At 39.3% G+C, this 24,922-nt stretch overlaps 2 protein-coding genes across 9 annotated transcripts in view; one reads left to right on the forward strand and one right to left on the reverse strand.

The window, feature by feature from the left end:
- myocd (myocardin) overlaps positions 1–5,375 on the forward strand; it is a 73,856-nt gene extending 68,481 nt beyond the window's left edge. For 6 of the 7 annotated variants that reach the window (XM_008437733.2, XM_008437732.1, XM_008437735.2 and 3 more), the window contains 6 exons: positions 357–905; positions 998–1,495; positions 1,880–2,026; positions 2,377–2,505; positions 3,910–3,967; positions 4,225–5,375. In XM_008437733.2, the coding sequence (XP_008435955.1) occupies positions 357–905; positions 998–1,495; positions 1,880–2,026; positions 2,377–2,505; positions 3,910–3,967; positions 4,225–4,766 (1,923 nt within the window). In that variant the 3' untranslated portion in view covers positions 4,767–5,375. The remainder of the gene's footprint in view (positions 1–356; positions 906–997; positions 1,496–1,879; positions 2,027–2,376; positions 2,506–3,909; positions 3,968–4,224) is intronic. The other variant, XM_008437737.2, reaches the window with a different exon arrangement.
- A 5,324-nt stretch (positions 5,376–10,699) lies between these two features.
- On the reverse strand, positions 10,700–24,279 carry map2k4b (mitogen-activated protein kinase kinase 4b). 2 transcript variants are annotated; one of them, XM_008437739.2, is made up of 13 exons: positions 24,047–24,279; positions 21,938–21,973; positions 20,458–20,490; positions 18,736–18,838; positions 17,218–17,392; positions 17,011–17,130; positions 16,320–16,439; positions 16,163–16,214; positions 15,949–16,076; positions 15,378–15,455; positions 15,141–15,289; positions 14,875–14,920; positions 10,700–14,318 (listed from the first exon to the last, which is right to left on the reverse strand). In XM_008437739.2, the coding sequence occupies exons 1-13, from the start codon at positions 24,147–24,149 to the stop codon at positions 14,205–14,207; spliced, it is 1,257 nt and encodes a 418-aa protein (XP_008435961.1). In that variant the 5' UTR covers positions 24,150–24,279; the 3' UTR covers positions 10,700–14,204. The 2 variants fall into 2 exon arrangements, with proteins under 2 accessions (XP_008435961.1, XP_008435962.1); XM_008437740.2 differs by lacking the exon at positions 20,458–20,490 and having other exon boundaries at positions 24,047–24,273.
- Between the last annotated feature and the right edge of the window lie 643 nt (positions 24,280–24,922).

Here is a 24,922-nt window from a genome sequence, read left to right on the forward strand (position 1 = left end):
ATAAGATGGAGCTCCTCCACCTCCTTCCAGTGCTCCTATTGCCATATGCAAAAATGCACCGCTCCTGGTCAAAAACAACCAATCAGAGTCAGCAGGAGTGTCTTAGCATTGTTAGTCATGCTCGTGTATGTGCTGTTAAATGGTGGAGAAACAACTTACTGTTATAGGAAAACTGTTTATCCACCATCATCGCTTGTCATTCTAACTAGCCTGAGCTTTATTATTTTACAGTCAGGACATAATGATAGTTTTATATGTAAAGAAAACAAAACTTTTTTTTTTCTAAAAAAAGTTACATGCTTTAATTTTAACAGTTATTCTGTATTTATATTGTGTCTATATTTTGTCCTTTTAAGGTTTCCGAGCTCAGGCAACACTTGCGCATTCGCGGCATGCCTGTTTCAGGGACCAAACAGGCTCTCATCGAACGACTCCGGCCTTTTAAGGACTCCAACGCGGACTCCTCACCATCAGGGTCCTCCGACATCACAACTTTAACTTTTCCGGTCACACCCACTGGTTCCCTGTCTTCCTACCAATCCCCATCTTCTTCCAGCAATCTGTCGCAGGGAGGATACTTTCCCTTCCCAAGTACCTCTTCCACGCCACCCATCTCTCCGGCCTCCTCTGATCTCTCTCTCAGCGGCTCCCTCCCGGACAGCTTCAGCGATGTGCCAATGTCCTCTCCAAACCAGTTTAACCTGCAGCCATCCCCAACCCAAACTGCCATAGAGGATGGCCTGGGTGCAGGAGGAGGAGGTGCCAGGGCGTGTGGAGGGAACCAGAGAGTGGGAGAGGACGAAAGGAATGATGGAAGTTTGGAAGCCGAAAAAGATAAGATGCTGGTGGAGAAGCAGAGGGTCATTGAGGAGCTGACGTGGAAATTGCACCAGGAGCAAAGACAGGTGAGGAACTCCCTAATGAGATGTTGTACTTTACCAATACCGATATTAGCCAGTCGCACTTTGACCAATTCACCTCTGATCATACTTGTTAGGTTGAAGAACTGAAAATGCAACTTCACAAGAGGAAACGCTGCTATGGAGCGACTGAGAATGCTATCCCTCCACTGCCTCACTCCTCAATGCTCCACCAACAGCAGGCCACACCTATGATGGGCCAGCATTTTCTGGGGGTGACAATCAAGCAAGAGCCTATGTCCTTGTCCTCTAGTTGCCCCCTGTCTTCCTCCAAGCAGCTCAAGAGCCCTCCTGCCAGCTGCATGGACGATATGGGGTGCTGCAACAATCCCATTCCAAATCTGAGCGGTGGTCCTGGTGGGCCACAATGCATGGACACAGACCCTTCCTCTGCCAGCCCCTCCACCATGTCAGCCTTTCTGAGTCCCCAGTGTTCTCCGCAAGATTCTCCTGTCGGAAAACCCACCAGCAGCTCCCAGCCTCCGTCGCCTAATAGCCCCTACCTGCTGTCTCCTCTGTTGGGGAGAGACAGCTGTGGACACCCACATGGACAAGGCAGAGGTCACAACATGCAGGTACAAAGTACACTGTAAACATAAAGCTAGTACTCAAAGCACATTCATGAATYAGAATGGCTCATTTAGTGATTGCCATGAGAAAATAATTCGCACAACGTGAAGGGGGACCTAAAGAGAGCTTTTTATCTGTAAAACATTTTAGAAACCATGTATAATCTTCCTTTCACTTCAGTGAAGTGCTTCTTTGTGTTAATCTATCATGAAATACTCCAAAATTCTTGGAAGTTTGTTGAAACATGATAAAATCTGGAAAATGATACACTTTTTAAACTTCAACAAGCAATTTTACAGAGTGGTTGTTTCCATTTATGAGCCTTTCTTCTATATACTCTAAATCTTTGATTGATCTAATTGTTTGACRTGACATCCTGCCTGCTGCAGGTGCAGCAGAGGACTGGTAGCCAGCCGTTAAACTGCTCTTATCCTTCGGACCAAAGAAGCCTTCAGGCTGCATTTCCCAGCTCACCTGACTGTGGTCTTAACCACAGCGGCCCCATCAAGGCCGAGAGTCAGAATATGCAACCAAAGGTAAACATGTGAAAGATCTGAATGTTTGTCTTGTTGTAACATTAGTCAGGTTGTGTTATCTAACTGAATCACCTCCCATCCATGCCGTCTCCTCCTTCTCTGTGTTCATTTCTGACCTGTCTCTGAATTGTCTCCTTGGTATGAGGCTCATTGTCCCTCTTCTCATATCTGTTACGTGTTATCACACTCTTACACAAGTAAACCCATTTGAAACGCCAATTAATCTTTACACAACTGTGACGAGGTTACTCAGACGTGGAGCCCCAATTTCTGGTGTTTCTTCTGCATCTCTAACTTCGTGAGCTCCCCTACCACATGCTAATGACACTTTTCACTTATTTCTCATATAGATGTCAGCATTGCCATCTTCCCGGCATGTTGGCCTAAAGTGCCAGGTCTCCCCCCCTGCCTTCAGTAGCTCAGATTCAGATGCATCTGACTTAAGACAGCCCCCATGCTATGAGGATGCAGTGAAGCAGGTAAACTCAATTCTATGCTAAAAAAAAAAATTTAGTGGAGTTTGCTGGCCAGGGAATTCATTTAAACTTGTGCGGTTCCAATTCCAGTTTTCTTCTCTCTTTTCTTGTTTTTGTGTCTCAGACAATCCATCACTTTTGTCTCACCTGTTTGTCCCAACCATTGCTTCCATCACTGCATGAACATTCAAACCCTTCTGACAAGTCTGAAACAAGATTTTTTACTAAAGATTGAGTTTCCAAAGTTGCCAGGAAACATTCATGTTTTTGTCTAAATTCTCTTTAGTTGTCTTAACAAAAATACTAGATAATATAAAATCCAGATTAAAAAAAAAAGTCTTGCTCATTTACACTCTTGGGGTAAATGAGACAGACAAACTCCAGAATGAGTGCCAAAGAAAATAAATGGAGCTTCTGGATTGGCTGCTTTGAAAAACTCCAGCCAATAGCATCTGAAGTAACATCACACCTTGGTAATTCAGCTTCCCAAGCTGCATTTTATTTTAAATATTTTAGATGAGCTCTCTGAAAAAATCCACAAATAATTTGGAGTTTCATTCCACAGACATAGACATCAGATACAGATCCGCAAATAGGCGGGGGTCCACTATACAGGGCACTGAAAGATGTGGACATATGTCCCTACAACATTTGGGATATTTATTTTACTTGCACTAGGTTCACTAAATACTGGCGACCTGTCCAGGGTGTACCCCGCCTCTTGCCCGTGGAGAAAGGCACCAGCACCCAGCACTAGTAGACCAGGGATCTTCAAACCCAGTCGCCAACAGACGGTGCCATGTAACTTTTACAGATGTCCCTTGTCAAACGCACCTGAATCAAATGGAAGATTTACCTCCTTTATATCCAGGCAAGTTCTCCAAAGACCTGCTAATGACCTGGTTATTTGATGCAGATGTGTTGAAGCAGAGAACACACCAGTCCTTGAGCACTGGATTTGAAGACTCCAGTATTAGATCATTGGTTACCAGTAGCATGCTTCACAAAGAGACATTGTTTAATGCCAGTATTTCCAGTGGAAACCATCAGAACCTGCTTCTAGAATTTATTTTGACTTGTACTGAGGTCCAATTTACAACCATTTTCATTAGGGATACATATATAAAAAATTTGGAGTGATACACACACAAATATCAACCAGAAGGAAAAGTTGGTTGATAATATCGGCTCAGCTTTAGCCGATATCGATAAGTTAAAAAAATTACTAAAATCTGTTGATAACTTTGTTGATACTGATATATCATGCTACCTTAGTTTTCATGCTTCCCCTCTGAAGGTTTAAGGGACGTCTGGAGCTTATAATGGAAAATTATTGAATGCACTCACGTCAAAGTTGAGTGATTCACACAGCTGATTGATAAGAATTTCTTTCTATTGCACTTTCAGCAACTGACCCGGAGTCAGCAGATGGATGAACTGTTGGACGTGCTCATAGAAAGTGGAGGTAAGCAGAATGTCTGTTTAGCTTTTAGAAAGTCTAGTCCCCCTCAAAATTAGTCCTGGGAGTAAAAACAGCTTGTACATCTGATGTAAAACACCAGACAAAAAAAGAGTTTTATGGGAATTGTTGGCATCCACTTCCTCTAAATGCTAAGACAATCCATCCTTTCCTTTCTCCTTAAGAGATGCCAGCTAACGCAAGAGAAGAGAGGGAGAGGTCCTCTGTAACACAAGTTGTGCCTCACATTACTGTGTCCCCAGGGTGTCCGGGCCTCCTCATCCCAAGGTTCCACTGGCACTACGAGCACCTGTCCCCCAACCAGATGCCCTACGACCATGCTGCCAATCATGCCACCGAGAGCCACCTGCAGACTCTGCTGGGTAACCCTATGGGACGGGGAGGGGAGATGGGGCTCCTTAAAATGGCCACCGAGGACGGACACCAGGAAGACGAAGGGAACAGAAACGCCGAGGAGTACGACAGCCTCCACAGCCACCACTGCCGCCCCCAACATTCTCAGCAGGACAAACTCCAGACCAACAGAGATCGGCTAGACACGCCTTTGTCGCCTGGTAGCAGTAAGGTGTTCGCCGTCCCTGAGGTCCAGGGGATGGTCAGCATGGCCTTTAGCGAGACGCCGTGGGAAACCATGGAGTGGTTGGACCTGACGCCTCCCAGTTCCGCGATTGCTTTCAGTGGTGCTGCTCAGCCCAGTGCACCCAGTATCTTTAACACAGAGTTCTTGGATGTGACGGACATTAACTTGAACTCTGCCATGGACCTTCAACTGGAGCATTGGTGAAAGCAATAATGCCAACATTAATACCAAAGAACTATTGAATTCTTCCCTAGATGGCTTTAGTCTAAGTGTGAGAAGTTCCTCTTTGCTGTCGTACAGTGGAATATTATTTTGCTTAGTCGTCTGAAGTTTGACAGCCTAAAGAGATGTTGTGACATTTTATCTTGAATCTTAACTTTACTGAACTTATTTTCCACCAATGTCATCGTAACCAAAAAGAAAAAAACCCAGGTGCTTTTTGATACAATTTGTGTCCATTTTGAACATTGATGCGCACAACTGTCACTGAGTTGAGGACTGACAGTGGACATGTGTAGTACTTTCTGTACGCACCATCAGTGTTACACCACCTAGACTTGAAGACGGAATTTGCCAATCACTGCATACCTACAGAGTGAATATTTGTGTTACTGGAAAAAAAAAAGAAAAGAAAAATCCCCCCAAAAGATTAACAAGAATATCTGGATTTCATAGAAGCGGCCAAATTGTAAATATCACAATAGTTTTGGAAAATCTCACATCTACATGCTGTTGTCAAAGGTGTGGGAGAGAGTACAACCCAAAAATGAAATGTATAATGCAACCATTTCAACATTTGATGTAAATATGGTATATATATATATATATATATATATATATATATATATAAAACCTCACAGAGCACCTCTTGCTTAATGCACATTTGTCACAGTTTGCTTGAGCTTTGAATATAGGAATGGTTGTTGTTGTTGTTGTTTTTTTTATACATATCTACAGTATCTGACATATTTATGTACAGGAAGACATAAAGGGGAAAGTGATGTCTGAGGAATCTTTGGTCTTATCAGTTTAAACCAAGAGACAAACTGTGCCTTACCTGCAAAACATGCTTATGAATAAAATTTCCCAGTTTTATACTGATGACTCTACAAAAGCTAAGAGGCATTTTAAAAGTTACAAAAAGTCAACTTCAAAAAAAAAAAAGAAGAAAATTTTATATGTAATTTTTGTCCTCTTAAATTGCAACATCTCTATTTCAAAGTCGATCACATTTATTTATTTTGTGATTTTGTATTTATACTTGATGTTGTATTTATGCTGACATTCCTTTGATACTTTCTTGATGTAACCAAAAATTATATATATATATTTTTTGGACCACTGACTCTTTTAGGCTAAGCAGTTTCAAAATGTGAGGAAAAGCGAAGGAGCCGACCGAAAAAGCCGCGTTATCTCAAATGACAGTTATCGATTGTGTGGACCGTCCATTGTAAGCACTTGTGAATAGAAAAAAAATGTAATATATTCCAATCTTAACTGTGAATACTTCTAAAAACTCCCCCTACATATTGACATATTGGTCTGCTCAACATGACTCAGATCAGTAATGTTCTGAACACTCTAAAAAGTAAGAGTTTGAATTTCTATAGTATCTTCTGAATGTATTGAAAGAAAATACATAAAGACACCTGTATGTGTTCTATATGTAGCATCATTCACAAAGCAATGTCTAGACTATACAACATTGTCAATCCTATAATATTCCAAAGTTCTTGCAGCAGCAGAAAGCAAATTTTTACACAGATTGTATAAAAAGACAATCGTTTTTATTTCTATTGTCTGACAAATTCTACTTTTATGTCAGAATATTACATAATGTTTGGGGGGTGAGAGAGGATTTGACAGAATTGCCTTTAAACTGCCTTCAAACTTGAATTTATATTTTTGGGCGTCCTGACAAGTTTCTCACACTAGTTTGCTGAAATCATGGCCCATTCCTCCTGACAGAACTTGCTCGCGCACACCTTTTCAGCTGGGGAAGCCGARATGCCTAGAAGCAATGCCACTTACACCAGCGGCAGGCCATGCATTTGGTACATGGGCCTTCATAGGGACTTTGCTGATTTAATCCACCACTATGGCCTTACAAGTTCACACGCCACCAACACTATTGTAAACAAAAAACGCAACATAACAGGGTCAGGTATTACAAAGGYTTGCTCAGTCCTTACATAAACGTTAGTATTGAGTTTTCGGATTTCAAGCATCCTGGTCTAAATGCAACATTCCGGACCACGTATTTAAATGCGTCATGAGTGACCATGTGACTTCTAGATACCTGAGCCCTATCCAATTAAATATAGAGAAGATATAAAGATAAGTGGGTCGACATAATTTGCAGCACAATTTGATTATTAGGTTTATCAATTAGCCTAATAATTAATTATGAGATTTKTTCACCTTTTGTGAGTGAATACTATTGTTATAACAAAAAAAAAATCTAGTTTGGACACCTCTAAATATCTGCACTTCATCCAATTGTCCCAAAAAMAGAATCAAAATAAAGCACATAATACTCACTCAGTTGCAGATTATTTCTTCACAGACAAAATCCATCCTCTTCTCTTTGCGAAGACAAACCTCAGTCACGTTTCAGTTCCATCAATGGCCTTGTATTTTTGGCAAATCCTAGCCATTTAATAAAGTGGTACCGCTCACGTCTGAGACTTCCCGGTCTTCGCGATATCAAGTTGTTCAGAAAAAGTCTGCCTTGCAAATTTATTTCTTTTTTTTTATCATGAGAGCAAATTAGCTTTTGCATCTTCTTAAGACATTGGATACAAAATAAAAAAATAATTTCACACACATTAACAAGACCAGCATAGTTTCCTGGCGATGTGCTTTGTTAGCAAAACTTAACGATTTTGCTACAGCTTCACTCTGACCGTCCAATCAGAGGGCGGAAAACCTCTGACACCACTTCGAGCGTGAATCRGCGAACCTGAAAGCTGATTGGTTAAAAGAACCGTTTCATTCGTTTACTGAACGTAAACCTGYTGCACAGATTCTGATTGGACGCAACACCGATAATCCACGCCGACATGTATGGGAAGCCGTACAGCCAAGTGAGACGTTGTTAAAAAAAACAACAAAAAAAAAAACTTCTCACTTAAATAAATTTTATACATTTTTTGGAAGTAAGTTAATACAATTTAATTGAACAAAAGTTAGAATTTGGGTTGTAAACATCTTAGGGATTCTGATAGGCCTGTGAGAAGGCTTTATTGGCTSTGTCGGCCCACCGCTGCTATTGCTATTGTTTGCMAAGCAGCTAATCCAGGAAGGAGSGTTTATTTTTCCTCTGTGCTGATTGATTGTACTCACAAGAGCTGAAATAATGGAGAGTAAATATTAACTTCTGTGCCTAGTAATGAATACTATGGTATATTTGGTGTGTGAACTATTAAAATACGCAGATATTTTTTATAAGGAGTCTGATATTCCTGGGGTCTAGCTACAGCTACAGGGGTTAGGCRGCTGTGGTCCCTAACCCCTGCAAATACCAGATGTCCACCTTATACTTTATTTTCGATTCCTTCTTCTTCCCGCAAATGTAACAAAGATCATTGTGGCCAGCTTTTCAATTTTAGTTTCTCCTGAGCCCATGGTATGTCTCCAAAAATTAAGGTATTTACAAATTGTAATGTTTTTCTTTAAGGTCCTTTTTGGAACAATGTCTGAGTGGCCTTTCAARACCTTTCAATGTGAATAATATCTCACCAGATTCAGACATCATCTTCACAATGTATTTTTTTATTTTATTTTATTTTTTTACTTTTGTTAAAAGTTAGGCTCGTGTTACCCAAAAATTAACCTTTCTTGTAGAGGTCCATAACTCTCTTCTAGGTATCTTGGTTTGATTTCTTTAGTTTCTTTTTCACGATGTCACACAAGGGAGTAATGTACTTTGAGGGATTGGCTTAAACTGCATTCAATTGTACTTGAATATGAATATATCTGAAGCTCATAAAGCCTTGACATTACCATCTGGACTTTTTTAAAGTAAACAAAATAATAACCTTGGTAATAATAACCTTGGTGTGCATAAACCTCTGAATTTGATGAAAGTGATAAAATAAAATCCCAAAAGTCATTATTATTGCATTTAGCTAATATAAATAATTATAATCCTAAATTACCTTAAAGGTTCAGTTGTATTGAATGTCAGAGAATTGTTTTTCTTTTTATACAATGTGCATATATCTGGTTTCAACACTGTATATCTGATGAAAACCCCTAGAAGGCATAACCAAGGTCTGTAAATCACGAGAGGTGGCCAAAAAAAAAAAGCACTAACCGAAATTAAAATGCAGCTTGACAAATTTCCAGTCATAATTTCTATAAACTATTCTAAYGATTTTATTTGACACATTGTGGTTATATCARTGTGTGAGAAACATTGGTTTAGAGCCAAAGAGGAAATTTTGGGCAAGTTTGGTTGTTTGGATGATGGAAAAGACATGTAGARCATTTGGAATGGAAAAATTGTAATAATTGAGTGTGAATCGTAAATTCCAGACAGAACTGCTGGCTGGATATTCAAGAACTTAATCTGCTATCACATTTTATCTATGACTTCTTAGCTTTAACCAGGAGTGGATTAATTTGACCTGACATTATTAAAATGCTAATATAAGGCTAAATATAGATGGAAATTATAGGTTTGAAACTTGACTTAGACATCCGCTAAGCTAAGCTCTCATTTATATTGTATATTTGAAAACATAAAGATCTGGGACTTGTAGGTAAACCCGTGCTAGCTGCTTTAAGAATGCTAATTAGCAATTAGCTAAGAATTAGCATTCCTAAAGCAGCTAGCACAGGTGTCTTTTATTTTTCTTTGAGAAGAGACAGCAAATAATCCCCAAATATGTTGACTTTGATAGGGTTAAATTTAATTTAATTTGCACTCATCCATTCAACATTCCAAATTAAATCCAGTTCATCATCACCCTCTGTTTTATTTGCTAAAACTATCTTTGCTAGGAAATCTATCCCATTCTTGATTTTTTTTTCCAAACAAGTATGACTCAATATAAAGGTATAACTTTAGTAAAAGTGTATTATTTAAGATGTTTTAATTTGGGAGAGAAACTGACGGGATTTATTTTTGTTATCCATAACATCCTGTATCTGCAGTCGTTGCCACTTCGACGTAGTTCTGGTTACAACTGACCCGAGAATCACGGTCTCCATGCATATTTTGGTGAATGGATGAAGAAACGGTATTGGAGCTGCTTTTCTTTTCCATTCCAGAGCCTCATGAAAGTCTAACAACAGATGTAATCAGAGTGATGGCCAAAGGTGCGTCCTGAAAGATGAATTTTCAGTTTCCAAGTTGGGGGGAGGTGGGGGCGGACCTCTACTGTAATAACCCCGAAACTCCAAAACATATCCAATATGGCTGACCTGAGTAAGAAAGTTGCTTACTCTTAAAATGTTTGTTTGCCTTTCTGATGGCTTTCAGTGTCAATAATTCAGACAGACATGTCTGAATTATTGACATGTCTGTCTGAATTATTCACAGACATGTATTTGTGAACATGTGCCTTTATTGTCTGATTTTTGAAAACTGTTAATCCTTAGATCCAAACTAAGAGTTGAATAATTAGAATATAGCTTTATCCTCGAGTCGGATATTGAACTGTTGCTGCCATAAATACGAAGCGGAAATGAAAGTGAAAATATGTGTATGACAAGTCTATTCTGTAAAATCAAGTTTGACTTTAGCATTTTTGACCGTTTTACTCTTTACCTATGGACATGTTTAATGGTTTACACGGTTTGATTCCATCACATTCAAAGTTGTTCTCACTTTCTGTCTTAAATATGTTTTCCAGTCCTGTTCACCCATCTGGCCTTATTTGCAATAGTTCTCCTTATTCAAGGCCAGAAAGCAAAAAAAAAACCCCACATCTGACAGAAGCTTCCATGTTGCTTGGCCACCAACTTGCCTTTTGTCTATTGTTATAAAAAAAAAAGAAAAAAAAAAAAGGGTATTGTGGATTTATTTCTGTATACAGCTGAAAGAGCAATAAAAATGATCACAGCTAAGTATTTTCAGGTTGTTTTTTTTATTTGTGTTCCTAAGCAGCACACAACAGACACATTTTCAGTCTTTTTCATGGGGAACTTTTATTGTAACCCTCAATAAACATACATTATAATATTCATTGCCCTTAATATCATCWTATATTCTAATATGAACATTCTGGTAAATTGCAATTTGTACAACATGTACCCTGGAGGCTCATATTYCCCAGTGGCAAGCGTGCTTCCTGGAAACGCATCATCCCGCGATGAACCCCGCAGATCTGCAGGGAAAACAGCGCCATCTACTGCCATTCAGGAAGGAGACGAAAAGTACAGGCCTGACAAGAACTCCTTATGACAGAGTTTAATCTGGTGGTTGTAATGTTTTGCTTTCCCGGACAGGTAAAAAAAAAAAAAAAAAAGACCGTTCACTGTTCCTAACAAAATGACCTGACGTACACCCGCACAATGGGAGGTATGGCACAGCTAACGGCTGTAGAAACCCATAATGAACCAAACGTATGCATTTTCTTTGACTATCCCAAATGTAACAATACCAGTGATACTCCAACAGACTGATGCTATTTAACTAATCTTGTAAACTGTTGTAGTTGAATTGTACAACCATTTAACTGAGCATGGCCATTTCTAATGTCATACARGGTGCTGGTATGGTTTTATCCACTACATTCTTACTATTAAAAGCACCATTAAAGTATTTGAAACATTTCTTTTGCCTCAACGACACTGAAAAAAAAAAACAGATGCGACTCAGACAAACTCCCAAAACAATAAATTAACCTCATGAAGAATACAATTTCCTTTTGGATTTGAGCCACAATGGCAGCTTTTAGGAAACTGCAGTATTACAATATTTTACAATATCACCAAATCACTACCCGATTTGGCAATAAAACCAGCGAATTTCACTCTAGATTTGACACAATGAGAATTTTACTATTATTTATTATATATTTTCCTACACATTTAAATTTCATTGGATGATGGATCTCTACAGTGTTGCGTGAAGTGTTTTGTTAAGAATCTACCTCATTGAAGTCTGACTGTTCTTCTCGGGTCTTCGTAGTCGGACCGGTCCTAGGAAGCTACGACACGTTTGGGCCAAACAAATCGATAGGCGAGGAAATGGCACGATGGGCTTCAGCCCCGACGCATGCCGAGTCACCGGAGGACATGCAGGCTCCAGGGTGACCTGAGGGGTCAAAGGGCGGGAGACGAAGCGAGGAGAGTCTTTCCTCCTCTCAACAGTTGTGGTATGGAAGTTGGTAGCATGTGATTAGCAGCATTTTACCGTTGTTCCGTCTATTCCTTTAATTTGACAGAAAGAAGCTGTCAGAACATGTAGAGCTGTAGTTACTACTGCATGCCTGTTTGTGGCAGCATGGAGGATCTGTGGTCACGAGGGGTGAGTTTGACTGTACAGTGCTAAGACAGGCTGTTGAGGAGACGAGGGGAAAAAAAAAAAGTCTATATGGTAACATTTCTCAGTACGAAGCCACATCTCCTCTCCTGTCTGACATGATGACCATGTTTTAGGAACGAACCTTAGAAGATCTGAGCAGAACCTGCCAAGAACAGTTGTTTTTTGTGGCTATATACATATCTATTTACATCAGTGAAAACAACATCCGAATGTAACTTTACATCAGGCAATGTAGCATTGGATTAACTTCAGGTTTGATTCTCTGTGTGTGTTGCCTTATTGTTTTAGTCACAGAACTAAGAGTCTTCCTGTTTCAGAAATCAGCTGGTGGTTATGTTCATGAAGATGAGCATGTCTCTCAAGTAGAACCTTATTTATTTCCAAAAAATGCACTAATATGTATAGAACAGAGTTTGTGGTCTAAGGAGGAAACTATGATTTTTGCTAGATTAGCAAAACATATCAGTTTATAATGTATTTAACTGTTAGGTGTGACAGCTTTAGCTAGCTAACAGTTAGCTAAAATTTCTGTTAGCTAGAACTTGCATCTGGGTTAGCTAGCCGTTTGCTACAGCTAGTTAGACCTCTTGTTAGCTAGCCGTTTGCTACAGGTAGTTGGGTCGCTTTTTAGCTAGTTGTTTGCTACAGCTAGTTAGGCCGCATTTTAGCTAGCTGTGACAAAATAAACAAAAGCACTATTAGTATGGATTATTTTCCTTTGAACTACATTTATATAAAAAAAGTAAACATAATTCCTTCTTTGTCTGGTACTCTATGACGCAAGTATGTCTTAAACTGTAACTTATGGTATTTTTGATAGCCAGTCAAAAGTAAATCTGTTTAAAAAGGAATTTATATAACACTGGTAAGCTAACAACTTTTGGTAGTTTTAAATTAATGTATATATTCCATGTCAATGTACAAGTAGCACCTGTTCTCAGAGAAAACAGGCCTTTGTTTTTTTTTGTTGTTTTTTTTGGTTAAATGTTTGGTTTTCAATGCTTTGCAAGTTTCTTTGGATAAAAAGTAACAATTGCAGGTCACCTATATAATAAAAATATTAATCAAAGATCCAGAGATTAACAGCTTTACATGTAACAAACCTAAACTTTAAATCATGTATCAACCGTTAGGCACTTGCCTTTACGAAAAGTTTATGTAGAAATAGGATTTAGCAACATGTAYRAAAGAATTAACACAGCAGAAAGCTCCTCATTTCAACAATAGCTGAGTTTATCTTTCACAAAAGTCTTTTATAATAAACTCCTTCTCTTTTTGGTAAAGTTTCTTGTACAACAATGCCGTTTCTTTTCTGCCTCTCACAAAGTAATTCAGCTTACCCGACTGTGTGCACTTTGTTTTGAGAGGTTAGCATCAGTAGCTAACTGAAAATGTTCTTCTGGAATAGCACATACCTAGTTAAGTGACTTAAACAAAAAGGTCAAAGCTCACACAGAGCCCAGCACTGCAGTAGGTGTAAGAAGATAAAACATTTAAGACAAGCTGTCACAGATTGCATATTGAAAAAAAAAAAAAAAAAAAAAAAGTAAAGCCACGCTACCATAAGCTTCCAGAAAAGAAACATTTGCATACCCATTCATTGACTGTGTGTGAAGGTGCTCACAGCAAAACGGGTGTGATTTTTAGACAGTAGGTCTGTCAGCAATAATCCATACAAGTCGTCATTTTAGGCAAAGACAAATATGCATACAACGTACAATCCGTTAGGTTGCTGTTTTGTTCATACATCATAAGCTACACACAATTTCATTTGGTAGATTTTTGTGAACAAGTATATATTCCATGTATGTATACTCTATTCTTTGTGTCACATAAAACGATGCATTGCGCTTTACTAAGACAAAGTTGCTGCTTCAAGTTTCTCTGCTTTAACATGGAAGAGATTATTTAGGGATCTTAAAATGACTGGGAAATGTTTCTTCTTTTGGGGGGGAATTTTCATCTCATTGCACTGGAAAGTTTGGATTTAATTCCTTTGTTCTTTGGAACGTGTGAACAAACATGTGACCCTACATAACTGAAGGTTAAGTTGACAAGCGTCGCATCACAAAGCTTAGTGTACCACCCCGCTGGACGTTAAGGGACCCCTCCGTCCTCCGCCGATGGGAACGCTCTTCTTGGCATCAGTCGACGTACATAGGGGAGACGGGCGAGGCAGGGATCTGATCCAGGATGCGACACACGTAGCTGGCCACGTCCACGAAGCGCTCCTCGTACATCAGAATAAACGGGTGTTTCTGGGAGAGAAGAGGCAAGAAGCTTCAGGCTCGTTTGACTGTGGCCGAGATCAAAACGGCTCCAGGTTTGGTGAGCGAATTTTGGGTTAAATATGGTCTAAATGCCTACAGAAAGTCATTAAAGGTGTAAGTGTTTGTAATTGTGCCCCAGTTTCTCTATTTTGGATATTTATTCCTTTGTTTCTGAGAAGAAAAAAAACCCATTGTTCTACATGATTGTACCAGCAGGTGGCGATAATTCAACAATAATAACCTAAATTAAATTCAAAAGAAGTTCCTGGGAATGGCTGAAGAAGTGCTAGGCTGGGTTMAAAATGACCCCAAAACTACTGAAGTTCATGTTTCCCCCCCCTCACACTGCACAGCCTTCCTTTTCCATCACTTCTTCAGCTCACAAGTTTTACAAAATATTTTGTGACATCTTCAAGTTCACAAGTTGAACTAAAGAAACGAGTCAGTTTAGCCTTCAACCACAGAAAATATTTCAATTTATGACCAAACTCTTTTCAATCCAGCTCCTGGACAAACCTAACAAAGCTGATGGAAGGGCACTCACCAGAAGCTCCCGGTACTTTGGCCTCTTTGACTCGTCTTTAGTAAGGCTGCACAAAAAAAGAAAAAGAAAACAAAAGAGCTGATTGTCCATCACCGTAAGCAGAGCTCAGGTCAGATTTTACATGCCAGAAACTGAAAAGGCACGGAAGGAAAGCGGGAGGCGTTTCCGGGGGGAAAATCGGACCCAAAAATCACCGGCATCCAATTTTTGTTCTGGGGAAGCTAAAAATAAAACGAGGCAAAACAGTTTCCTGCAGTGACACCCACCATAGGTTAACGAAGTTGGTGAACTTCGGGGAGAACTGCCTCTCCTCTGAGTTGCTGAGCTGTGGAGGCTCCCCTTTCACCACTTGCGTCAGCTGATCAAAAACACTATTCCACTTGGGGTACGGGAATCTCCCTGTGGCCAACTCATACTGGAAGAAAGAMAGAAAGAACAAAAAACMGTATGAGCAACACTCGCTGGCCTCGTTTAAAGTCAGATATGGAGATCTTATCGGTTACCAAGGTGATTCCCAAGCTCCAAACGTCGGAGCGGACGTCGTAGCCCTGCCTGGAAGCACTGGGGTCTATCCTTTCAGGCTGGCAAAAAAGAAAAAAAGGCAAACATTCACACAAAACAGGTTAGATAGGGCGGTTTTCTTTAGGTCTTTATTTTAGATTAATTACTCGATAACTAGATCAGTTGTGAATTCAAAAGCATTGCAATTACAAGAGAAAATAATCACATTTTGTAGAGAATCTGGTTTAAATATGTAGATTTTATATTTTTGTTCCAGATTCTAAGGTTTTTCAGTCAATTCACTGAACAAGAACAACTGACTAATTTCAAATAAACACTAGTTAAAGCCAGTGAAWCTATTAAATTAGGCCAAAGCAAATTACACCTGTTACAATCTATTATTTTTTCTTTCAGTTTTGATAGTAAAACACAATAAAAAACTGAAAGAATTTCGTTTCTCCTCGTCTAAAAATCTCTAAGGTGTGTTTATTGTCGACTAAACGGGCCCAACTTTTATTTACGCACATTAAACGAGCCACAAATTTAGTTAAAGGTTAAGCGGYTGGCACTTACTGCCATGTAAGGCCTGCAACCTGCATCTCTAGTCTTGGCTATGGAATCCACCAGCTGGCCGCTGATGCCGAAGTCACACAGTTTGATGTTTCCCCTTCTGTCCATGAGAATGTTGGAAGGTTTGATGTCTGCCAAGACGGACAAACTGAGTCAATTTGATAGAAATTAAAGCGAACGTCAGCTACTGGAGCTAAAAACTAAACACAACTCTTACCTCTGTGAATTATTTTCAAGTTTTCTTTTAAGTGATTCAGTGCTTTAACGGTCTGTAAAAAAATAAAATAAAATAAATAAATCAAACATTCAGGTCATTTTCTTCATGAATTGTTCCGTGTAAATTGTAAGGAGAAAAACGTGACACGGTTGCTTACAGCTAATGTTATTCTGCCTAATATTTCCTCTGGAATGACATCATCTAATACGCAATATACATATTTGTAGAATTTGTCTAATGAGGTAGACATAAGCTCCATGCAAATCCAACAGTCCCCCTGAAAAACAAACAAGAGGAGAAGAAATTTTACAACAGCAGGAAATATATGAACGTTAACTTTTTTAGCAAAGTATATTTTAAAGATTAAAGGGGCAGTATTATGTGTTTTACAGGAATATAGTGCCGTTTTAKAACATAATCAAGTAACTATGTTAACTTAAGACGTTAAAAAAATCCTCTTTGKGTCAACTATGACRAAAGAAATTTTACATCCTCATTTAACGCCTTGAAATTGGGCCTCTGTCTCTTTAAGAACTCCTGCTCTTTCTGAAACTCCGCCTTCAGGACGTCATCACAACATGTCAAGCTTGGAAACAAGCTTGGAAGATCACAACCACCTTGGAAGCTGCMGCTCTGAGGAGGAGCTGTGACTCAAAGGCGGGGCTAGGTCCACTCAGGCGTTGCCATGGAGATTAAAGAATTTCTCAAACATTAATGAAAGTATCATGGCAACACTCCAGGTGTGTCTTTGATGAGGGAATAACATAACATGATGTAAAGCTAAAGAAAAATAGTCAATTTTACGTAATACTGCCCCTTTAAGTGAGATCACGGTGGATTTCCCAGACCTCTCTGAAGAGGGCGCCGTAGAAYTGGACGATGTAGGCACAGTCGCTACTCCTCATCACCACRTCCAGGTCCATCARCAGCTGCTTCTGCTCCTTCTCGTCCACAGTGGAGCGAATCCTCTGAGGGGAAAGTCACACAGTCGCGGTCAGCTATACGAACGGAAAACGTCCAGATCACATCACACTCCCGCGGTCGGCGTGAATCACCTTGACTGCCATGATCTGGCCCGTCGGTTTGTGGACCATCTTGTTGACGGAGCCGTAGGCGCCGCGGCCGATCTCCCCGAGGTCCCTCAGGTCCTCCGCGGTGAAGTCGCAGTGCTGCTCCGGGGAGATCTTCAGCTTCCCGGACGACTCGATGCTGTGTGTCCGCAGGCGCTCTCTGCACGAACGGAGGCGGGTGCGGTTAGCCACCAAGCACAGAACACGAGAAAACAAAGGCCAGACGATGACGAAGGAGGAACAAATTAGGAGAATTTAAAAAAAAGAGAAAAAAAAGCAAATACTGAAAAACCGTTGCCGTAGTCGAACTCGTTTAGTTTTAACAGTTTGGAGTCTTATCACGATGTCATCGGCATTATTGTAAAGTTACAAACTTTATTTATAAACTCTGTTTYAAACAGCTGCTGTATACGTGAAGCTTTTTTTTTAACCAGATCCTGATTAAAGACTTTAGTTTTTTATGATGTTAAGCCGCCGACTGAGTTTATAAATTCAGCTGAAAGCAGCAAAAAGACACCAGTGGAACATTGATCCAACACTGAGACCAACTTGTTTTGTTGAACCTTTGTATTTTTATTATCTTAAGGTATAAATGCAGGGACCTTAAGTTTGAAAGACTTTAATCAGAATCTGTTAAAAAACATTTTTTTCATTCTGGCAGAGAATACCTTAAAATATCCACTTGTATGGTCTAGGTCAGGGATCTGCAACATTTACAAAGCAAAATGCTGGGGGTTTTTTGCCCCCAGTCCAGCTAATTAAAACTCGTTACGTAACTTTTACTGGAAAGACAACTTAAAAAATTTTTTATGGTTATCTACCATAGGAAATTTGTGGTCATTAAAAATAACCAAAAAAATAAAAAAAACGCCATTATACGTATTCCTGTTTTCAGGTTTTGAAACAAAGAAAAACATCAAACATTTACAAAAAAAGAGGATTGATACATTTTCTTCTATGACGTTTGTGGGAAATTATGGAAACAAAAAACACTAAGAAAACGACAATAATGAGAAAAAACATGATAGATATGTCAGATCATTCTGTTCTAAACAGCCAAAAAAAAAAAAGCTACTAAAATTTGCATTTGTTATATCTGTATTTTAAAAAAAAGTTGGTTCTGAACTTTTGTTTAGCCACATTATCACTGGCATGGAAACGGGAAGAATTAAGTGAGTTCAGGATTTAATTACCAATTACCTAATTGGTAATTGTTTTACCAATTAGGTAAAACAATAAAAAAAATACTTTGTGGGCAAAAACTGCTAAACAATAACTAACAAATTATTARCATTRCTTTGGCCAATGGAAAAAGAATAAAGAGTTATCTTCAGAAAGTCTCTCTTCATAGTGAATTTCTCAGGCTGAGATTGGCATTAGCACAAAAGCTACCACTAGAGGGCGCCCTCTGTCACAGTATATTTAAAACAAACTGTAATTAAGGAAAAGCAATATATATATATTTTTTTTTAAAGCCTCCATGGCTTCCCAGCCTTTACTTACATGTGAGGATTCTGGAACGATGGAGCCGTGGGATGAAGCGGGAGCCTGGAGGTCGGCTTCACCGGAGGGTTGGCGAAATTTAACTTTAGGGCTTTACGTTTGCCTGGTTGGCAGAGAGAGAGAGAGAGAAACACATCCAGATTGCCACAACATGCACACCACACAGAGTGGGAGGGAGGTCACCCAGATGATGCCAACARCCGAAACAGGCACGTCTCAATACATTAGAGCAGAACCAGAGATTTAAAATAAAACATGAAACTCTTCATTGCACACAGTCTGAATTACTTTATTGCTGTCCTGGTGATTAAGGTTCACAGCTCATAAAAAGTAGCAGTTGTATTACACAAAAATATATTTTCAATACAATACAATTCAATGCTCTCCTTTAGTCTTTAGCCTTACTCAGAATTGGGTGAGTCTTAAGATAACATGTCTGTCATAAAAATCATTATTTCTTAGGTTTCTGCAGTATTCAGAGWAACAAAACGTTTCGCTTTCCATCAACTGTGAACTGTAATTATGAAAATGAATAGAAATGATTGATCTGTGTGCAATGAAGTGATGTAATACACAAGTTACTAAAATGAAATGAAATGTTTGATGATTAAGCAACTGATTAATCGCATGATATAATGAAGATTTTCATTCTAATGATTCATATTTTTTCAATTTTGTTTACATAGAATTCACAGTTGTGGTTTYGGGAGTCTGTCGACTTTATTTCCTTTTTATTCATTGTTTTTGGTTGTGTTTYATCTTTTCCGACTCCAATCTGGAGTATTCYTTRTAAAACTTTAACAGTTTTATCACTTGAAAATTGTCTCAAATCAACAATTTTATCGTTTATCGCAATATTTTCTGGGGCACTTTATCGCCAGGCAGAATTTGTTATTGTGACAAGTCTATTGAGGATATTCTAATGTATTGAGATGTATTTGTGTACAGAGTGCAGCATAATGCGTGTCTTGACTTGAGATAAGCCCAAATAACCAAATGCCCAATAAGCAATATACAAAGAAACMAATATTTGGGGTTATCTGAAGCTCCTCATGAGGTCAGAAGAACAAGGAACAGAAGCAGAATGTCCCTGTGTACAGAGGTTCCCAATGTTCACAAACTTCTATGAAAACTCAAACGTCATGCAGTGTGTGTTCATGTTATTGGAAAAACACTGGGGTGACATTGGAAATCCCTGTTCGATTAAAATATGCAAGAACCCCCACACAGCTCCCGTTTTTTTTTTTCCTTCTACCAAAGCTTTCCCACCACTCAAACAGCACCGATGACTCGACACTTTGACTGGACTCGGGTGAATTTAACACCACCGGGATGAAGGTGTCGCTTTCAGGTGCTGCGGTTAAGTGCTGGGTCCTCTTTGCCATGCCGTGTCCGACCAGCTGGAGAGCAAACGGATCCCTTAACCTTTAAGCCCCCAGTGCAAAAGGAATGTTTGGTGGCCGTGTTAAGAGTCAACAGTGGACAGACTTCCCACCCCCCCACTAGCTTCCCACCCGACTACCAGAACACCACACAGGCTCCTTCAGTAGTATACAGTGGTCCCTTCTGAACCCGGTTTTCCACCATCCGTTTGGATGTCGGTATCAGAAGCATCTAATCCTGAGTTTGGCTCACTGGACGGGGTGGAAACCACTTTAGACTACTGACGTGTTCCAACAGAGTAGAAGTCGGTGTGCTTTGAGTGAAACACTTAGTGCTTACTTTGGGGCACTCCGGACAGGCTTATCTGAAACCCTGAAGTAAAAGGGGGGAAAAAAGGCAGTGTTTTTACTACATTTTCTCAGGGCCTACATCAGCGTAAGTGGGTTGTTTTTCAGCAAATCTGGGTGCTGGAAGTGGAACATAGGGCAGGTTACAGTGGGTCTGCTATATACGTGTGTGTGTGTGTGGGACCTGAGAGGACAGAGAACTGGTGCTAGGTTTTGAATTTTTTATTTGTCAGCTTCAGACCAAAAATGAAGCATTTGTCACGTTCCACTGGCAGATGACTTTCTGCTAAATAAAATGTTTCTGCTAAAAATGACCCCGTTTGCTTAACATATGTCCATGTTTGAGACTCTTATTCTGAAGTAATAAAAGGAAGCAGATTTCTCCAAAAAAAACAAAAAAGCAACAGAATTTTGCTAATTTAACATAATCTGTGCTTGTGCATCCCTAATCTGTTGTCGGCCTGGGCAACTGCCCCAGGTTCCCTATATCAACACAGATATATTTTGGAATATTTTGTTAATACATACTAATATTTTATTCTGGTTGCATCTCCCACTCATAAGCAAAGTCAGTTTTTGGTGAGAAAACCTGATATTTTTAGGATATTTCCAAATGGTTGGTGTGAGATATTTACGTTTAGAATGCTGAATGTGTTACAAAACACGTTAATATATTTTATGCTGATGAGTTTTCTACCCTTCTGTTATGGGTCATGATGTATTTGGTGATGTTGGCATCCTTTTCGAGTGGAAATAACAAAAAAAGAAAGAAGATATACAATGAAAAAAGTGAGGAAGGAAAGAAACAAAAAGAAAAATTGAAGGAAGGATACTAAGAAGGAAGAGAGGCACAAATGAAGGATACAAGAACAGACGGAAGGAGGGAAGGACAAAAAAGAATAATAGAAATAGAGAAAAACACGAGGAAGGAGGAACATAATTTTTTAAACAATAGATAGGGTGAAAAGGAAAAAGTCGGTGTAATTTATTTTTCCATACTTATCCAGACCTGGAAAACAATAAAAATTCCTCAGACTTTTCCAGACTCTGCAGGAACCTAGTTCAAAATTTGTGAGCAATGACACGTGCCAGTGGAACCAGACTGGGAGTCTGTGTGCTGGGATGAGACGATTCTCTCCAACAGACACTAGAAAAATGCAGAGTGTCTCTGAAGCAGACATTGTTGCTATCTGACGTGTACAATAATAATTTTTTTTTTTTTTTTTCAAACTCCGGATAAGGGACGCAAAAACATCCATAAATAAAACTCGGCAACATGCAGACAGGATGATAAGATGGAGGTGAAATTTTCCACAAATAAAAAAGTGGAAGAAAAGGGAAAATTAATGACAGAGGACGGATAAGGAAAAGCTGAAGGAGTGTCTTGGCCAACAAATGGCCAACAAAAACAAAAATAACAAACACAGATCCTCTAAAAGAAGGCTAAATTCTTGGAAAATAAAAGTGAATACCTGTTTCACTTTGACATCTCCAGCAGGTGTTGGTTTCTGCAAGGTTTAGATAAAACATTTCACACTAGACATCGGTCACAGAGTAAGGACATGCAACTTAGATCTGTTCATCACAAGGCTGCATCAGTAGTTGCCATAAACGTGTCCATTATGGGACAGGGGGTTTGTCTGATGTGTTTTGGTTTTGCAGAATTTATTTTTATGGAATTATGGTCAGAAGTTTGCATAAACTAATCAAGGGCATCGATGCAATAATATTTTCTGCCTTTAACAATTTATTTGAACTGATCTTTCAAACAAATTGAAAGACTTCTTGGATTTACCAATTACCACATTCATAGAAAGGCAGTGGCTATTTAAAAAGGGTGAAGGAAGACTTTAGATTGGAAACTGCATTTAATTTGAAAGATTTTATTTTGCTAATCCTGCTTCTTAGAGAGAGTTGCAGATAACAGGAAGGCTAAACAAATCCCAAAGTCACAAAGTCGGTGCAAAGAAACTCATTTATGGTCAAATATCCAGCCAGAAGTAGGCCAAAAGTTTGCAGACAGCTACAAAACGTGTGTGATGGAGGTGAATTTGCTAAGAATAGCATACGTATGTATACTCTGTATCCTGGGTGAATCAGGGAAAATCCAAATTGCCTTCAAACTTGTGCTTTTTAACACTCGCTTAAAAACCAATTAATTTTAAGCATGAAATTAATAACTGCCCGTTGATTAATGCATGTGAACTTCTGAATAGAAATCTATTTCTCACTTTTGCGGGGTGGAATGGGGGAGGAGAATAAGAAGAGCCAACCACGACAAATGAATAAGACTAGCTGGTTGCAATTTTTACCAACCCATAGTATGCTTCCTGTCCGATAATGGAACTTGCTTGCTAACTTGTGTTAGCTCGTGAGCTTAGCCGCGTCTAAACCCATTGTTTCATCAATTAACAGCAAAACACGCTTATAAGCAGCAATGAACGCACTGTTTGAGAGCATTTACAATGCGACTTATGTTAGCGAGTTTAATTTCGATAACTCCCGAGTTGGGTTAGCAACGCAGAAACTCTCAGGTCGTTCGTGACTAGTAGCATTTAAACAAGAGTTATGACTCAGCGAAAAATAACTAACTACGAGCAATACGTTTAGTGTTTGCCAAGCCTGGACGCAAGACTCGGGCACTGTCAGGGCTGTAATGTCACGGTGGCCTGCCTGGGGAGAGAAATTCATTTCACAGTAGGGCCTTGTGCTTGTTGTAGCAACAGTGTGCTAACAACATTGGAGTTAACGTCAGAACCGGGCTGAGTTCATCTTTACGCTGAAAACTTCTGAATACAAACGACTAGTATCTTATAGTATAGAAACATTTCAATATATCCGAACAGGACTGTTTGCTTTAAAACTCAGTTGACCCTTCAACATCAGTTGCTAAAACAGTAGTCGTGTTAGTATTTGAGCCACTTAAAGCTAACTCAATCAGCCAGAGCGTAAGCGGAAACTACGCAAATAGACATTCAAAATAAAAGCCGCCGTTAAGGGCGTTCTTTGATAACATTTCTCAAATAGACACCAATATACACAATGTTCAACTTGCTTTTATTCTCAACAGATAAAAACCCATTTCTGATATATTTTTATGAATGTTATGATATACTGCTGTAACATTCTAATTCGTGGTGACACTTTTAAGTATGGCACTGCAAAGAGTTTTAATGGACAGCATCTGAAATATAGCGTACTGAATATTAGTCTTTGCACTCTGCATATTGTACATTGCGCAGTTTTCACAGTTCAAACACTTTTGACTACAATACTTCTGTTTATATCTATGCTACATTTTGCGGTGTTTGGCGATTTTGCAAAGTAACAGTGCTCTGTCACCCACCCTGTGCATTTTTATGTCATTTGTCATACAAGTCCTCTACATTTCTCATGACAAGATACGTATACCTATTTTATTTTGAACATTATCACCGGAAACACAAATGTACATAAGTCCTATTTGACCACGGTGAGGAGAGGGGTTAGCTTCAGGAAAGCCACAAGCTATCTTTTCCGACTAACTTGGCTATCTACGCTGGATATGGTAAAAGACCGAGAGAGTAGCCGTCAGTGCCTACCTTGCATGCTGCTGCTCTGTGTCTGTTGGTGAAGGTGATGCGACGTGGCCCCCAGAATATTGCCGGAGCCCGTGGAGTTGCCGTTCGGACTGGGAGTCGCCATTGTTGTGTTCCGGCGGCAGCCAGCGCTCGGGCTGCAATGCAGAGTGAAACTTCGCCCTCCCCTGGCTGCCCTGCCTCCAGACGGGACACTGCGTCACTTGAACGCAGCAGCTGTATCACGGCCACGTCTGGGCCGTTGCTGCCTTTAAGGACGGTGGAAAATCCTGGTTAACGCCACCTTATACTGAAACATTAATACTTTTTGATATAAGGCGTGTACTCTCTCTGTATAAAATTAACTTCTTTTTGAGTAAATGTAGATGCCTTTATTTAAAATACACTATAGATATACATATACACTATAGTTTTTTTTAATGTTGGGTTGTCAGCATTTAAAAAGACGGTGCAAGTCGAATCACGACCTCCAAAATGCAAGAATAGACTTGCATGGGTTATCAGACAGGAGTCTTTCAGTCTTCTCTGGGTGGATATGTCACGACAAGTGGTAAATCTGCGCTAAATCAGTCTGTTTGGGTTAACTTTATGTAAAACAACCAGAATTTCCCTTTCATTTCCAAATGCACATTATGGCACACGAAAAAAAAAGTTGGAACTTTTTTTTTTGTTTTTTTTTTACAATATATACCCCAAAACAATTCATTTTGCCACTTAGAAGGTCTGGAAGAACTCTTTATAACATTTGAGTATGTAGAAGCACCGCAGGTTTCCTTCTAAAATGTGAAAATAACATGCATATTTTTTTAAATGTAAATTTCTTAGCAAAAGTTATTTGAGTTACTCTAGCACATACTTGTAATAAACTGCAAATAGTGT

The sequence above is a fragment of the Poecilia reticulata genome, linkage group LG19 (assembly GCF_000633615.1).
Source record: "Poecilia reticulata strain Guanapo linkage group LG19, Guppy_female_1.0+MT, whole genome shotgun sequence".
NCBI lineage: Eukaryota > Metazoa > Chordata > Actinopteri > Cyprinodontiformes > Poeciliidae > Poecilia > Poecilia reticulata.